At 39.0% G+C, this 15,864-nt stretch overlaps 1 protein-coding gene across 2 annotated transcripts in view; it reads left to right on the top strand.

The window, feature by feature from the left end:
- Positions 1-14,783, top strand: part of NPEPPS (aminopeptidase puromycin sensitive) — a 126,674-nt gene extending 111,891 nt beyond the window's left edge. The window contains exons 18-23 of one of the 2 annotated variants that reach the window (XM_006832526.1): positions 4,165-4,307; positions 4,738-4,794; positions 7,446-7,553; positions 9,158-9,313; positions 9,578-9,625; positions 13,247-14,783. In XM_006832526.1, the coding sequence (XP_006832589.1) occupies positions 4,165-4,307; positions 4,738-4,794; positions 7,446-7,553; positions 9,158-9,313; positions 9,578-9,625; positions 13,247-13,399 (665 nt within the window). In that variant the 3' untranslated portion in view covers positions 13,400-14,783. The remainder of the gene's footprint in view (positions 1-4,164; positions 4,308-4,737; positions 4,795-7,445; positions 7,554-9,157; positions 9,314-9,577; positions 9,626-13,246) is intronic. The other variant, XM_006832527.1, reaches the window with a different exon arrangement.
- Positions 14,784-15,864: the final 1,081 nt, after the last annotated feature.

The following is a 15,864-nucleotide window of genomic DNA, read 5'->3' as shown; positions in this document are numbered from 1 at the left end:
TGGCCAAGTGGCAGCATCGATGGACTCAAGCATGGCAACAATAGTGAGGTTGGCCCAGGATCGGGCAGTGTTTCGTTCTGCTGTGTATAAGGTCGCTATGGGTCGGTACCGACTTGATGGCACCTAACAACAACAACAAATTACTGCAAGTACAACTTGTAAAGGTGCTAAGAGGCATGAAGGTCCAGCTTTCTGAACTAAGGAAGCTCTTTGTTGTCTATGTGTTTTCTCCTCCCTTTTTTTTTTTTTTTGTTTACCTTGGTAAATCAAAATTTACTCCTGCAAGAGGTACCGTGCACATAGCTGTACATACAGGAACAGGCCAGCGAGCACACCAAGTGGGCAATCCACTCAGGTTTTTAATCCCTGACGTGAGTCTCAAGGCTATGTCTCACTCCATTGGCTAGGGTTTTGACAGCACAATCTTTTCCCTTACCTGGTTGACTAGTTCAAATTTTTAAGGGGTGCATTCCTACTTTAGAAAAAGAAAAAGAGAGCGATCATAAATTCTTTACTCCAGGAAGTAGTTAAAAGAAAAAGAGAGCAATCATGAAGTCTTTACTTCAGGAAATTAATTAAACAAAAGTTACCCGAATATAATAAACAGGATTATAATTGTGAGATGGAATGAGCCAGAACACAAACACCTATGTGTAAGGCTTTATTGGAGTTCGGAAGGAAAACAAGAGAGGTATTGCTGGGGGAAGGATTTTTATACTGGTCCAAGAGGAGGGAGGGGTTGAGATTGGTGGAGGTAGGTGATAGGTTGACTAGGGATGACGTGCTGGTAGGGAGAGAAGATGTTCCAGTAGGGAGAGCGAAAGCCCGGCAAGCAGCCATTTTATTATGCATGTGGATGAGGGATTCTATCATTCCAGCCTTTTGTTGTTATGGGTACAGGGGCAGAGGTCATTTCTTCTGGAGTTGCTTCCTGCTGTAAGTGGGCGAAGAGAAGGGAACTTTGTATCTGGTGTTTTCTCTTCCCTTTTGCTGTTATTTAAGTCTGAGGACTTTAAAGGTTTAAACCTAATTATCTTTCCTATCTGCTAATAAATGAAGGTGGTATTTCTTTCTGGTAAGTCTTGATCTTTGAATCTTTTGCAAATCAGAGCATTAGAAATAATACCTATAGCTCTATTTCCTTTCTTAGTTTACTCAAAAAATACTTAGGCATCTAACAAATGCCAGGTAATATTCTAGTTGCTGGTGATACAAAACTTTGCCCTTGTATTCTAGTGGGAGACACATAGTCAATTAAATACATAATATACCAGGGAACAGTAAGTGTCCTAGAAGAATAATAAAGTAGGGTAGGGTAAGATAGATAAAGTAAATAAAAAATAAGTACACAAATAAAGTAGGGTAAGGAGTAGGAGTGGGTGGGTCACTGCTTTATGTAGAGTGGTGAGAGAACCCATCACTAATGAGACAACAAATGAGCTTAAGGAAAGATCTGAAGAAGAGAGCTGTGAAGATATCTAGAGGGAAATTAGCTCAACAATGTTCAAGGAATCAAGGAGGCCAGTAGGGCCAGGGCAGAGTGAGTTGTAGTAAGAAAATTTTAACTTTAATACTTAATGATAAGAGAAATTAATTTGAAGATTTTGAGCAGAGGAACATAATCTCTGTGATTGTATGAAGAACAGATTGAAAGGAAGCAAGAAGACCGCTTATCTAAGTGAGGTGCTAGTTGCCAAGGAACTAGCACTTGTGGCTAGTAGGTTCTGTGTATAATTTCAAGGTAGAACTAAAAATCATTTTGCTGGTGGATTAACTATGGAGTGGAAAGAAAGAGGAGAGTCATCAAATTTCAACCTAAAGAACTGGAAGACTGAAGTTGCCATGTATACAGACTGCCCTTGAGGCAGTGAGGGAGGAATCAGGAGCTCCATTTTGAACATACAGAATTTGAGGTCATACAGCAGTCCAGACTGAGTGATACATTTCAGAGCTGCTGTGTAGAGATGGTGTTTGTAGCCAAGAGACTATATATGAAATCACCTAAAGACAGTATGGGTAGAGAACAGAGGTCTTTGAAGGCAGTCTAGGATTTAGAGATGGAGCAAATGAGGAGTAACTGGGCAAAGAAGAATGAAGACGACTAGCCAGTAAGGTGTAAGGAGAGAGGAGCCATGGGGGAGAGGAGTATCCCATTAGCCTTAAAGAAGTAGTATATTAAGGCAGAGGTAGACTGACCAGCTGTGTCAAATGCTGCTCCAAGTCAAGCAAAATGAGGAAGGAGAAATGTTAACCTTGAGCAGTTTTTTTTGAGTGGTGGGGAATGCAATTATGTTTGGAATCGGTTCTCCAGAATCAGAAGAGAGGAAGTACAAATAGCACAGTTAATTTGTTAAAGGAGTTTTGCTACAAGGAGGAGCTGAGAGAGGGGATGGGCTTGTGAGAGATGTGGATCAGGGGAGGGATTTTTTTTAATTGTCATAAATACATAGAATAAGAAACTTGACATTTTAATTTTTGTTTTTTAATATACACTTCAATGACATTAATTACATTCACCATATTGTGTAACCTTCACTACTATTTCCAAAAGTTTTTCATCTCATCAAGCAGAAGGTCAGTTCCACATAAGCAATAATTCCCCATCCCCTCTACAACTCCCCACCACACTCCCAGCCCCAGCCACTGACTACCACTGACCTACTTTCTAGCTCTATAAATTTACCTGTTGGTATTGCCTGTAAATGGAATCTTACAATATTTGCCCTTTGGTGTCTGGCTTAGTTCTCTCAGCATAATGGTTTCAAGGTTCATCTATGCTGTAGTATGGATCAGAGCATTGTTTCTTTTTATAGCTGTAATCATTCTATTTATGTACATCACATTTTGTTTATATTTGTCGACTCACCTGTTAATGTAGACTTGGGTTGTTTCTACTTTTTGTGTATTGTGAGTAATATTGCAGTGAACATTAGTGTACAAGTATCTGTTGAAGTGTCTGCCTTCAGTTCTTGGAGTTGCATATCTAGGAGTAGAATTGCTTGGTCATAAGGTAGTTCCATGGTTAACTTTTTGAAGACTACCATTCTCTTTTCCACAGCAACCACATGATTTTACAATCCCAGCAGCAATAGGTGAGGCTTCCAGTGTCTCCACATCCTCACCAACACTTGATATTTTCCGTTTTTCTTATAATAGCTGCCCTAGTGGGAGTGAAGTGGTATTGTGGTTTTTATTTCAATGTCTGTATTGACTAATGATGTTAAGCATCTTTTTATGTGCTTATTGGGCATTTGCATTCTTCTTTGAAGAAATGAGTCTATAATGCTTTTATTTTTTAAATCTAAGATTTGAATTGTGCTTGTTATTAGGTGCCATTGAATCAGCACCGACTCAGAGAGACCCTGTGCACAACAGAATGAAACACTGCCCGGTCCTGAGCCAACCTCACAATTGTTGCCACTCTTGAGCCCATTGATGCTGCCACTTTGCCAATCCATCTCGCTGGGGGTCGTCTTCTTTTTTTCTGACCCTCCACCTTACCAAACATGATTGGTAGTGGTGGTGGTGGTTATGTGCTGTGGAGTTGGTTCCAACTCACAGCGGCCCTTCACAGGGTTTCTGAAGCTGTAAATCTTTACGGGAGCAGAAAGCCTCATCTTTCTCCCACAGAACAGCAGACATGATTGTTGTTGTTGTTAAGTGCTGTCGAGTCAGTTCCAACTCATAGCGACCCTGTATAAGGTTTCCTAGGAGCGACTGGTGAGCTTGAACCGCCGACCTTGCAGTTCTAATGGCTTTGCATTCTGGCGCATTAACCCACAGCCACACGCTAATTCTGGATGTGGTCTTTTTCCAAACATTGGGTAAAAAATGCATGATCTAAGCCTGCTCTAACACATGCCATCCTTAGCCATGTAATTAACTAGACTGAGTGAACACTTACAAAATTCAGATGGTTGGTATTTGTGACACAGATTTAGCAAATAGGTTTGTTTACTTAATCTTTATTTCACTCTTATGAAAGGAAAAATCTGAATCAAATGTTCTCAAGTATTACAGCAGTTGACTGTTATTCAAGAGTATATACATGAAACAATAATAAGATATCTAGGTTACATGTTTGTTAAAAATAAAAAAAGGATTTTAAAACTTTTTCTTTGTTTTTTTAGTGTAATCCTTTGTCTCTTTTTACTTCCCAATCAGGTCATCTAGATGCACTCTTGAGGGGCTTGGTTTTGGGCAAACTTGGGAAAGCAGGCCACAAGGCAACGTTAGAAGAAGCCCGTCGTCGGTTTAAGGACCACGTGGAAGGGAAGCAAACTCTCTCTGCTGATCTGAGGAGTCCTGTAGGTTTCTATAATGAATGACCTTGATTTCTAGGTGACTGCATCTAGACTGTTCAGTGTAGGGTAGAGCTTCTTAATAGTAACCAACACTCATCTAAGTACTAACCCACAAACTGTGTCTGACTCGATTTAATATATGCCTTGTAGGTGATTTGTAGCCAGCAGCTCACTTGCTTTAAGTTTCTCAGTCAGCACTGCGGTGCTAAAAGTTGACTATCAGTGCACATTCCCCTGAGAGAGCTGGTGTGCATTGCTGTCGTTACATGTCGTCAACATATGGGTAGGCTGTTAGCTCCTTACCACAATTTGTATGTACCATTCACACCCAGCTATTTATAATTTTTGACTATGTTGTCTGAAACATTAGAGTATTTGAAGCAAGGTACATTTCATCAAATGCCTTCTTTTGTTTTCCTGTCTTCTCTTGTAGGTCTATCTGACTGTTTTGAAGCATGGTGATAGCACTACCTTAGACATTATGCTAAAGGTGAGCATATTTGGAAAGGGTTACCATTTCCTGCTGTTGAACTTGGATTGACACATAGAGAATGAGCTTTTGAAAACATGTGGCATAAGGAATGTAGTGCACACATATGCAAATATGAAGAAACTGTGAGAAAAATTATATAATGTCTGTGTGTTCATGTTCACTACTATGCCAGATGTCTTTTTTCACTCCTGAGTTTATGCTTCTTAAATCTTAACTCTAAAACATTCATTTTTGCTAAAAAGTCAAGTTCTTAACAATATCACCGTCAGTGTAAACACGTTTGATAACTACCCACGTTAATGTCTAAATGACAGGTTTGTTTCTGTGCCTAGGAAATTACTAAGACCAGCCAAGTGTCTCATGGTCTGGACTATGCCAGCACCCCTTATGAATGAACAGGAAATTAATTCATCTGCCTGCACAGTCTCTGTAGTTTTCCCAGGGTAATTGGCATATAATTAAATTCTGACTTAGATAAAATATAGATAAAACTCTTCTATGTACTTACATATATGTAGTTATACTGTAAAACAAATGCTTTCTCCAGTCCCTAATCCATTATTTATCAGTCTATAATGAAATAATTTGATTGTACTCATTGTATTAGAGGAGAGGGAGCTTTTTTTGCACACAAAAAAAAGGGCAAAATATGCCTAAATACCTAAACTATAGCCCATCAGACCTATAAAACCCATTAATTAAAATATCTATACTTTGAGGGCTGGACAAGACAGGAATGGAATGTGTTTACTACTTCCACTTTTAGTGCCATTAACATTGATTCTATGCAGAGCAGTAGTTACTACTGCAAACTGTATTTCTAATATTTTAATTTTAAACAAGTCCTGTTAAAAATGACTAGAGTGTTTAGAAAAATATAGACTCTATCCTGTGCTGTTTTAACTATCCATATTGGAGTTAATACTTCCTCTCAAATGATGTAAAAATTGTACTTTGAGTATACTTTTCAATTACATGACATTAAGGTTCCTTCTCATTTTTAATGTCTGTGAAACTATATATGCCTATATGTGAAATGGGGTATTTTAATTTTTTTATCAATTTCATAGAAATTTGGAAGAAAATAGAGGTTCTGGCAGTTTATGACACATACCTTGACATTTTCATATCATGGCCCACTTAAGAATTTACACAACAGGATATTTAATAAGAGTTTACATTTAATATAAGACAATTCACCTGTACTGTAGAAAGAGCTGTAATGAGGGAAGGATCAGGGTTTTTCAAGAAACTAGTTGGGGATCACAGTGGCTCTGTTTGATAAGCACTGTGCAGTGAACCACACATTGGCTGTTTGAGCCCAGCAGCCACTACAGGCAGGAGAAAGATGAGACAATGTTGAACAGGCTCGGTAATCCTATACAGGGCCGCTAGGAGTCGGAATTGACTCAATAGCACTTAACAACAACAGTGGAAAGAGTTCTAATGAGGGCAGGATCAGGGTTCTTCAAAAAACTAGTAAGAGAGCAGGGTTGTTTTCTATTGATTTGAGAATAATGAGGCAGGATAAAAAATGATTAACTTTTAACTCAAAAGTGTATTTGCAATGTGGTATTATCATGCCATCTAGTGGACAAAACAGATTTTCCTTGGAAAATTTATTCCTGTCAGCCAGGATTGAATATTGGAGCTAAAAGGGACCTTAGAAGTCATCTGTCCACTCCCCTCATTTTACAGATGGGGAAACTGAGACCTGGAGAGATTAAGGACTTAGTAAAAATCACACAGCTAGTTAGAGGCAAGACTAGGACTAGAACCAAGGTCTCCTGACTTCTTACCTATTTTACCACCCTGCTGCACAAAAGAGTCCAGAGTAAAGGAAGAGGAAACTGTGAACTGTGATGGCGTCTCCAGACACTGGTCAATGTTCAATCTTAAAGGGAAAAAATTAAAGAGAGTCTCTAAATTGTCTTGAGAGGTATCTCTTATACATTTGTAGTTCTGATTTAAATTTTGTCTCTGATTATGAAAACATTTTTGTATATTCACTGTGAAAGATTTCGAGACTCAAAAGTATAAAAAAAATAAAAGTTACATGTAATAAAACAAGTAAGTCAGAAAATTAGCATGTTTAATATGATCTCATTCCTGGTTTAGAAATGTACATATAGTAAAATTATGGGTTTTATTTAATCTCTGTCTTTTTAATGGTCTGCACTAAGCATGTATTTCTCTTGTGATTAGGAAAAAAGTAAATGCTTGAAAAAGTGCATTCCTGCTAATCTGGAGGCTTCATTCATGTTAATATTTTGTATGTTTTCAGAATTTCTTTTCCACTTCATGCTAATCTTCTAATGGTATAAGATTAGTGTGATGAATTTGGTCATCTAATATAGAACATTAGGCAGCCATGTAAATAATTTGGCCATGACAGACTTACTCTTGATGTTAAACTGCTCAGCACTTTTCACCCTAGTGAGTACTTACATTGAGTAACTACTTATATTACTGTAATGGCAATGACTTAAGAAGACCCAGGCATCTTGAAAGGTGTTCCTTTGTTAATTTCATGCCCTGCCAGTTTTACATGGGAAGAATGTAGAGCAAAACTTTTATGGAGAGAGAAGCTCAGGTCAGCATATGCAGAGCTTCCAAGAGGACTAACCATCTCTCTTTTTTTCTTTCAGCTTCACAAACAAGCAGATATGCAGGAAGAGAAAAACCGAATTGAAAGGGTCCTTGGGGCTACTCTTTCACCTGAGCTGATTCAAAAAGTCCTCACTTTTGCACTTTCAGTAAGTTATATTAAAAATACTTTGTTGTTGTTAGGTGCCATCGAGTCGGTACCAACTCATAGCGACCCTATGCACAACAGATGAAAACACTGCCTGGTCCTGGGCCAACCTCAAAATAGTTGCCCACGCTTGAGCCCATTAATGCTGCCACTTTGCCAGTGGGGGTCTTCCTCTTTATCTCTGACCCTCCACCGTACCAAACATGATATCCTTCTTCAGCGACTGGTCCCTCCTGACAATATGTCCGAAGTATGAGAGATGAAGTTTGGCTATCTTAGCCTCCAAGGAGCACTCTGGCTGCACTTCTTCCAACACAGATCTATTGGTTCTTTTGACAGCCCATGGCACTTTCAATATTCTCCTCCAATACCATAACTCAAAAGCATCAATTCTTCTACGGTCTTCCGTATTCACTGTCTAGCTTTTGCATGCATATGTGGTTATTGAAAATACCATGGCTTGGGTCAAGTGCACCTTAGTCCTCAAGCTGACATCTTTGCTCTTGAACCCTTTAAAAAGGTCTTGTGCAACAGATTTGCCTAATGCAATACATCATTTGATTTCTTGACTGCTGCTTCCGTGAGTGTTGATAGTTGACCAGGAAGAATTTAGAGAGGATTACCTGTGTGTATTTAAGGAGCTCTGGTAGCGTACAACCTCCTGTGTGTATGTATCTTGGATCCTGTATCCTTTTTATCTGTCTTAACCCTCCGGCAGGGATGGAGCACATCCATCCCAAGACAAAATCATTTGGTCTGGCCTTACCAACACAACCACAGTTCTAGCCATCACATTGTTGTTGTTTAGTGCTATTGAGTCAGTTCTCATAGTGACCCTGTATGGGGTTTCCAAGGAGCAGAAGTTTGAACCGCCAACCTTGTGGTTCAAACCGATGTTATCACGTTGTTGTTGTTAATGTGCTGTGGAGTCGTTTCTGACTCATAGCGACCCTGTACAGGGTTTCCGAGGCTGTAAATCTTTATGGGATCAGAAAGCCTCATCTTTGTCCTGCGGAACAGCTGTTAGTTTCAAACTGCTGACCCTGAGGTTAGCAGCCTGATTTGTAACCACTATGCTACCAGAGTGAGTTAATTAAATATTTGACCAAATATAGCAAGCTAATTTTTAAGTTGATAATTTAGTATGGCCCACAAATGGTGTTATAAATCTTTGTAGAAAAAGGTTCCCCACCCCTGCCGTAAGGTTTGGCTTAAGCTTTTCTTTAGGGTTATTATCTCCCTCTAGTGGCGAGAATCAGAATAACTGGAAGAGGAAACATTTTTCTCCTGTTGAGGACACCTTTGTGAACTGGGATCCTGATTGATCCCTGTGCTTTTATTTGCCCTTAAGGTCCGCAGCAAGTGTTTATTGATCGGCCTGTTTATTTATATCTGTCCCAATACCCCATGCTCAATTTAGCTAATCTTTAGATTAAACATTCTTCTCTTTCCTGATAACTTCTAGTGCTAGTTATTCCTAAAACAGTGATTGTATTCAATGAAGCTTTGATTACTTGGATACCCTAACAGCATGCGATCCATTCTGGCATCAGAAGATGTTTAGGGAGACACTAGACCTTTATTTAGTTCTCTTTCTGTTTTCAGGAAGAGGTACGCCCACAGGACACTGTATCTGTAATTGGTGGAGTGGCTGGAGGCAGCAGGCATGGTAGAAAAGCTGCTTGGAAATTTATAAAGGACAACTGGGAAGAGCTTTATAATCGATACCAGGGAGGATTCTTAATATCTAGACTAATAAAGGTATGTGAAAATGTTTATGTTCAGTAGCTCCCTCGTTGTTGTGTGACATCCATGATTCACTAAACCCCTAGATGGCAATCTTTGCCCTCTAAGAGTTTTTCTGGATAGTTACTGGCTTTGTTAAAAGGCTTCTTCATCCTGCATCTGCATCCTCTATAAAAAGCTGACATTGGGAGAGAACAAAATGATTTGTTGGTGGGTGAGTGGAAGTCTGTTCCCAGCCTCTTTTACTTGCATTTACCATTATCAACTGTTGTTTTTCAGCTGTCAGTTGAGGGGTTTGCAGTTGACAAAATGGCCGGAGAGGTTAAGGTAAAGAAAGTACTATTTACTTTTTATTTTTTTAAATTTTTTTGTGGATTAGGTAAAGGTTCACTGAGCAAATCCGTTTCCCATTGAACAATTCATACACATTTGTTTCATGTCATTGATTGCATTCCCCACAATGTAACATTATTTACTCCACTTCCTCCCTGTGTTTCTCATTTCCATTCCTCCTTCTTTCCTAATGCTTCCTGTCTTCTGAACTCTGTCCTTGGGTAAATGCTTCTCTTTTGATCTCAAATGGTTGATTATTCTAAGAACTGTATAGTATTAATGTTCACCTAAATAGACCTCTCTATTATTTGACTGAAAATTGAATCATGGAGGTGAGTTCAGTTCCAGGCCTGAAGGGAGTACTATTTGGTTTACACTTTTCAATTTAGTGAGCAAAAGTAGTAACTAATCAAGTTGTAATCATAAGGTGTTGAGATAATGTTTCACTTTAGTATCTCCTTGAACTTACTTGGATAAAGACAGCGTAGAAGATATCTTTAAAGTCTGAAGAATTTAGGATTGAGATCATCTTTGGGAGCATTGTAATGTGGTTTTCAAAAGTATATATGGTTTAAAACTGACCTTAGAATCGATCAGTCAACTTAGGTGTTCTACACAATCCCTTGTTAGCTGTATGACTTGGAACAAGATTTTTAAACCCTTTGAGCCTGTTTGTTCATCCATAAGAAGGGATGGTGATGATAAAAGAATTGATGCATTAGATACTAATGGCTGAAGACCAGAACACTTGTGGGATGACTTCAAGAACATCTTAAAGGAAGAAAGCAAAAGGTCATTTTAAAAAAACAAGAGAAGAAGAACAGACCAAAATGATTCAGAAGAGATTCTGAAACTTGCTTCTGAGCATAGAAATTTTAAAGTACATGGAAGAAATGAGATAAAAGAAAATTCCAAAGGGCAGCTCAGGAAGAGAAAGTCAGGCATTATAATGAAATGTGCAAACACCTGGAGAGAATGCCAGAAAGATGTTTACCTGTGCTTTATTTACCTGTGCAAAGGTTTTTGACTATATGGATCATGACAAGCTGTGGACAACATTGTGGAGAGAATGACTATTTCAAAACACTTAATTGTGCTCATGAAGAACCTATATGTAGGTTAAGTCATACAGAGCAGGAGGACACAGAATGGTTTAAAATCAGGAAAGGTGTGTGCCAGGGTCGTATTCTTTCACCATTTTTATTCAGTCTGTATGTGGAGCAAGTATATGAGAAGTTGGATTATATGAAGAAGAACATGGCATCAAGGATTAGGGGAAGACTTATTAACAACCTGTGATATGCAGATGATAAACAATCTTGCTTGCTTAAAGTGAAGAGGACTTAAAGTACATACTGATATAGATCAAAGACTATAGCCTTCAGTATGGGCTGCACTTTAAATCCTCACCACTGGACCCATAAATAAGAAAGATTGAAGTTGTCAAAACTTCATTTTGCTTGGATCTGTTTATCAACATTCATGGAAACAGTAGCCAAGAAATCAACATAATTGCATTAGGCAGATCTGCTGCACAAACCCTTTAAATTGCTCAAGAATATCAGTTTGAGGATTCAGTTGCACCTGACCCACCCAAGTCATGGTATTTTCAATAATCTCATAAGCATGTGAAAATTGGACAATTACTAGGAAGACCTTAGAAGAATTGATGCATTTGAGTTTTGGGGTTGGAGAAGAATATTAAAAGTACCATGGACTGCCAGAAAAACAAATCTATGTTAGAAGAGGTACAGCCAGATGTTCCTTAGAAGTCAGGATAGTAGCCTTAGTCTGTCATAATTCAGTCATGTTATCAGAAAGAACTAGTCCCTGGAGAAGGATGTCCTGATTGGTTAAGCGGACGGTCAGTGAAAAAGAGAAAGATTGGCATAGTGGCAGTAGCAAAGGGCTCAAGTGTAATAACAATTGTGGCGATAGCGTAGGACCGAGCAGTGTTTTGTTTTGTTGTTCATAGAGGTCAACTTGATGGAACCTAACAACAGCAACATAATGGGTCTAGAGCCGAGGTCCTTGATAGTAGTTCTTTGTTTTCACTGACCTTCATAGGTTAGCTATTTGTAGTGAGGCTAAATGGTTATATAGGAGCTCTTAGTACAGGGTCGCTATGAGTCGGAACCGACTCCATGGCACATCACCACTACCACCACCAGTCCTCATAAGGAGTCCTGGTGTGGCACTGTAGGATAAGCACTGGATCTCAAGGTCAGTTTGAACTACAAGGTTAGTGGTTCAAACCTACCAGCCGCACCTTAGAAACCTATACAGGGTTGCTGTGAGTTGGAACCAACCGGACAGCAGTTAACAATAATAACAAATCCTCATAAAGGTTGATGATCAGTTTAGTATGGACATGGATCTTGTAAAATTCAGTATCTGGGGAACAAATCTGCATTACCTAGGAAAATCTTTTAAGCTTAGTGCATTTGATTGCTAAGGTTTGTTGTTTCTTAACTTAGCTATTGTGAATTGAGTGAAGGTTTATAGAGCAGATCATCAGTTTCACAAATCATGCACTTGCTTTCAAATTACTAAGTATTTGTAAAGTGTCACTTTCCCTTTCATCTTTCTGAAGGCAAAGACTAATATTAGGTGTGACTTTGAACGTTCTGAGAGCTGTCAGATAGTTAGGTTTTCTAGATGAGTCATTAGAAATAAGATTTTCTTATTTCAGCTATTCTTGAGAAAACAGTGATAAACTTTGTCTCTCCGTTCATTTGGTTTACATTGTATTATGTGATAAACTTTGTCTCTCCGTTCATTTGGTTTACATTGTATTATGTAAAGGATATTTTATCGTTCAGGTAGTCAGTACTGTGAAGGAGAATACTTTTAATACTGCCAAGAAAGGCCAAGGTGAGGCTAATAATGACTAAGTTTTAAATAGTTTTTTGTATGAAAAAGTGATAATATGAAATATTAAATTATTAGACTATAGTAGCAATTTAAGCTTTGTGTCAGTCCTTGTGTAGCTCTGTGGAATAAGCACTCAATTGCTAATCACAGGGTTGGCGGTTCAAACCCACCAGACACCCCTTGGAAACCCTACACAGAGTCACTGTGAGTCAGAACCGACTTGATGGCACTTAATAACAGCTACTATGCTAGATGTTTATATAGGTTGTCTCTTTATTCTTGGGAAATAAATATTTTCCCATAAGTGATAAAACAGATTTAGAGCAGGTAAAGTGCTCAAAGTCGCAGGCTTAGTATGTGACAAAGCTTTAAGTCCCAGATCTCGATTGTAACCCTAAGTTAACCACTGAAGTAATGAGCCTTAAAAAGAAAAGAAAGCTGTCAGTTCTACTTCTTTACTATTAATTTTTTATTAGGTTTTAAACATGCAGTGTTTATTTTAGGTGTATCCCCGGGTACAAGGCCAAGATGTTGGTTGTTTTCTTTCAGCCTGGGGATGTGGAAAGACAGAAAGGGTAAAAGTGATTAACAAAGGGTGACAGTGGTAAATTCTGATGCGTGAGACTCATGAGCTCTCTGCAGACCGCTGGATATTCTCTTCATAACCTGTGATAAGAACATCTTAACTGTTGCTGGGGATGATCATTAAATAGAACTACATTCTGGGTTGTTTTCTACCAGGCTTTCTTCGAGAGTCATCCAGCTCCTTCAGCCGAGCGTACCATCCAGCAGTGTTGTGAAAATATCCTGCTGAATGCTGCGTGGCTAAAACGAGATGCTGAGAGCATCCACCAGTACCTCCTTCAGCGAAAGGCGTCACCACCCACGGTGTGAACCCTGCGCTTGCAGCCACTGCGCTTCTGCTGCTTCGCTGCAGGGAGAAGGTGGAGCTACCGAACAGCTGATTCATATGCCAAGAATTTGGAGTCTTCTTTCAAAACCAGTGGGGGTTGGACAATGAATGTAGTTAACTGGTTCCTGCTCACACTCCAGAATTAAATTCTATTGAAAAAAAAAGGAAAATCAGCAATTCAGCAAAAAAGTAAAATAAAAATGTAAATATGATAGTAATAAAATAGAGCATAACAAAACTGTGAAACTTCCTGAAGCCTTGTCAGTGGTTCAAAGTATTTAACACTCTCCTGTAAATGACAGATGTTTTGTTTTTATAACCTCCCAAAAGAAGAGAGGCTTCTGGGTCAAGAGGATTTTTGTGAGATGGTTCTGCAAGCAGCCTTGTGGCAGAGTGGTCCCCATTACTGGGGTGACTCAATATGAAAGGCTGACAGCTGGAGTCTGTGCATAATTCCAAGTGGTATTTTGTTCTGTTGGTTTTTTTGTTTCGGTTTCTTGGCATGGGGACAGATCAGGAAGATACATTTTCCTGTACAACTCAATCTGAATCAAGGATTGTAGTTTTCCTCCTTGCCTTCCCTTCTGTGTGGCCCCCCCCACCCCACCCCGGAAAAAAAAGAAAAAGAAAAAAAAAAGCTTATCCTGTCTGGGGTTTTTCCTCCCCTTATTTCCACCCCAGCCTTTCCTCCACCCCCATCCCTTGTTGTCCTTCTTAGAAATAATGCGGAAACATCCTCCATAGCCACATTAAATAGGAGCACCTGATTGACATTTTTTTTCTTGCTTTCTAAAGATGACTTTTAAGAACCCTGAAATGCATGCAGATGAGACAATAGAAAAAAAGATTTTCAGAGAGGCCTTTCTGAAGGAGTTCCTCTATTGGAAATGGACTTAGTTGTCTGGCAGCCAACTATTGGACATCTTCACAACAGTATCAGCACTGGCTTCTCTTGGCGCACATTCAGTCTGTGAGAAGTCAGTGAGAACTACTGTAGGGTCTACACATTAGTGTGTAACTGGATAAGAAAACAAAGGCAATCAAGCCTGTGTGTGCCATTCCTTGCTTCAACAGTGTATCTTACTAACAAGACCCACCTGTCCAATCCAGTGAGTTTTCACTGTCAATCTTCCCTTCCTCTCTCCTTACCTCTCTTTTTACTTTTATTTTCCTTTTTTTTTTTTTCAATTTTATTTTTTTGTGTGTGTTATTAACAGGAATTTGTATTTGGTGTGGCTTAACTGTATTTCAGAAGGTCATCAGATTGTGAGATTGCTTCCTTGAGACATTTTTGTGCTATTGTTTTAAAAAAAATAATAATTAAAAAGCAGTTGGCGTTAATAAAAATGTCAATGTGAAATTGAAGTCCTGATATTTTTATTCTCTTTGCTAAGAAACTACAACTTGCCTATGTTTCTGTAGGGTTCCATCTCTACTACCATAAGAGCTCTCGAGTTTAGGAAAACCTAGCTCCTGAATTCTTAATGAAGAGAACCTACACAGGAAAATCCTAAGATTACATCTCAATTCATTCTGGATTCTCAAAATACTGACAGCCTTAGGTCAGCATTAAGAGTTCCGTTGAGACCTCTCTTGAGGAGCTCATGTGCCAACTTCTCTGCCCAGTAGGCTGTCTAAACATGTGCATCAGCAAAGCAGGGACATCCAACAAGAATGAGAAAATTTCACCTTTCATTGAAGAACTCATACAACCTTGCAATCAGAATTTAGGGAAAGTCATTTTAATTTCAGCAGATTTAAGTTTTGTTCAGTTGTATAGGAAGAGAGCTGTGCAGGATATCTTTCATTTCCCTTCAGAACCAGTGAGTGTCCATTCTGCACTGGGCCCCAGGAAGTGTGCGCCCACATGGACTGCATTAACCAGCACCCTTGCCCTCTGACTTTAGGTTGTGTTTATCCAATTAGTAGCACTCACAGAAGATCAGAAGGCATGAGAAAGGGTTGTCAGGAATTTTATTCCCTGGCTTCCAGCAGGCAGCTCTCTTAGCTTCTAGTTCCTTCTCTTTATCCTTTTAAATCCAGGGGTGATAAGAATTGCTCTTACTGGCTCTGTATTACATCTTAGTCCTTGTTGATTTCTCTGGACCCTGTGTACACCTCTGGGACTGTTCCTTTATTAAACTTTCTTCAAATTATCCAGTTTGAGTGTGTTATCTGTTTTGTACTGATAACTTGCTGTCTTGGGTACCATAATTCTGATACTTTGGGTCTCTCAAAGTCTTAATCCAGATTGTTTGTGTGTGCCAAATGCTGTAAGAAATTATTCTCTTCCAAATATCTCCCTGTTGTCATTAACAATATTGTGAATTGAGTGAAGGCTTACAGAGAAGATGAGTTTTACATTCATCAAGTCTCACATTTCATGCCTTCTCAGTGATTGCAGTCCCCTCAGTCACTCCTGTTCCTACTGCCTCAGACCTAGTTT

Source organism: Chrysochloris asiatica, unplaced genomic scaffold, assembly GCF_000296735.1.
Source record: "Chrysochloris asiatica unplaced genomic scaffold, ChrAsi1.0 scaffold00007, whole genome shotgun sequence".
NCBI lineage: Eukaryota > Metazoa > Chordata > Mammalia > Afrosoricida > Chrysochloridae > Chrysochloris > Chrysochloris asiatica.
This window is presented reverse-complemented; position numbering and strand designations above follow the sequence as displayed.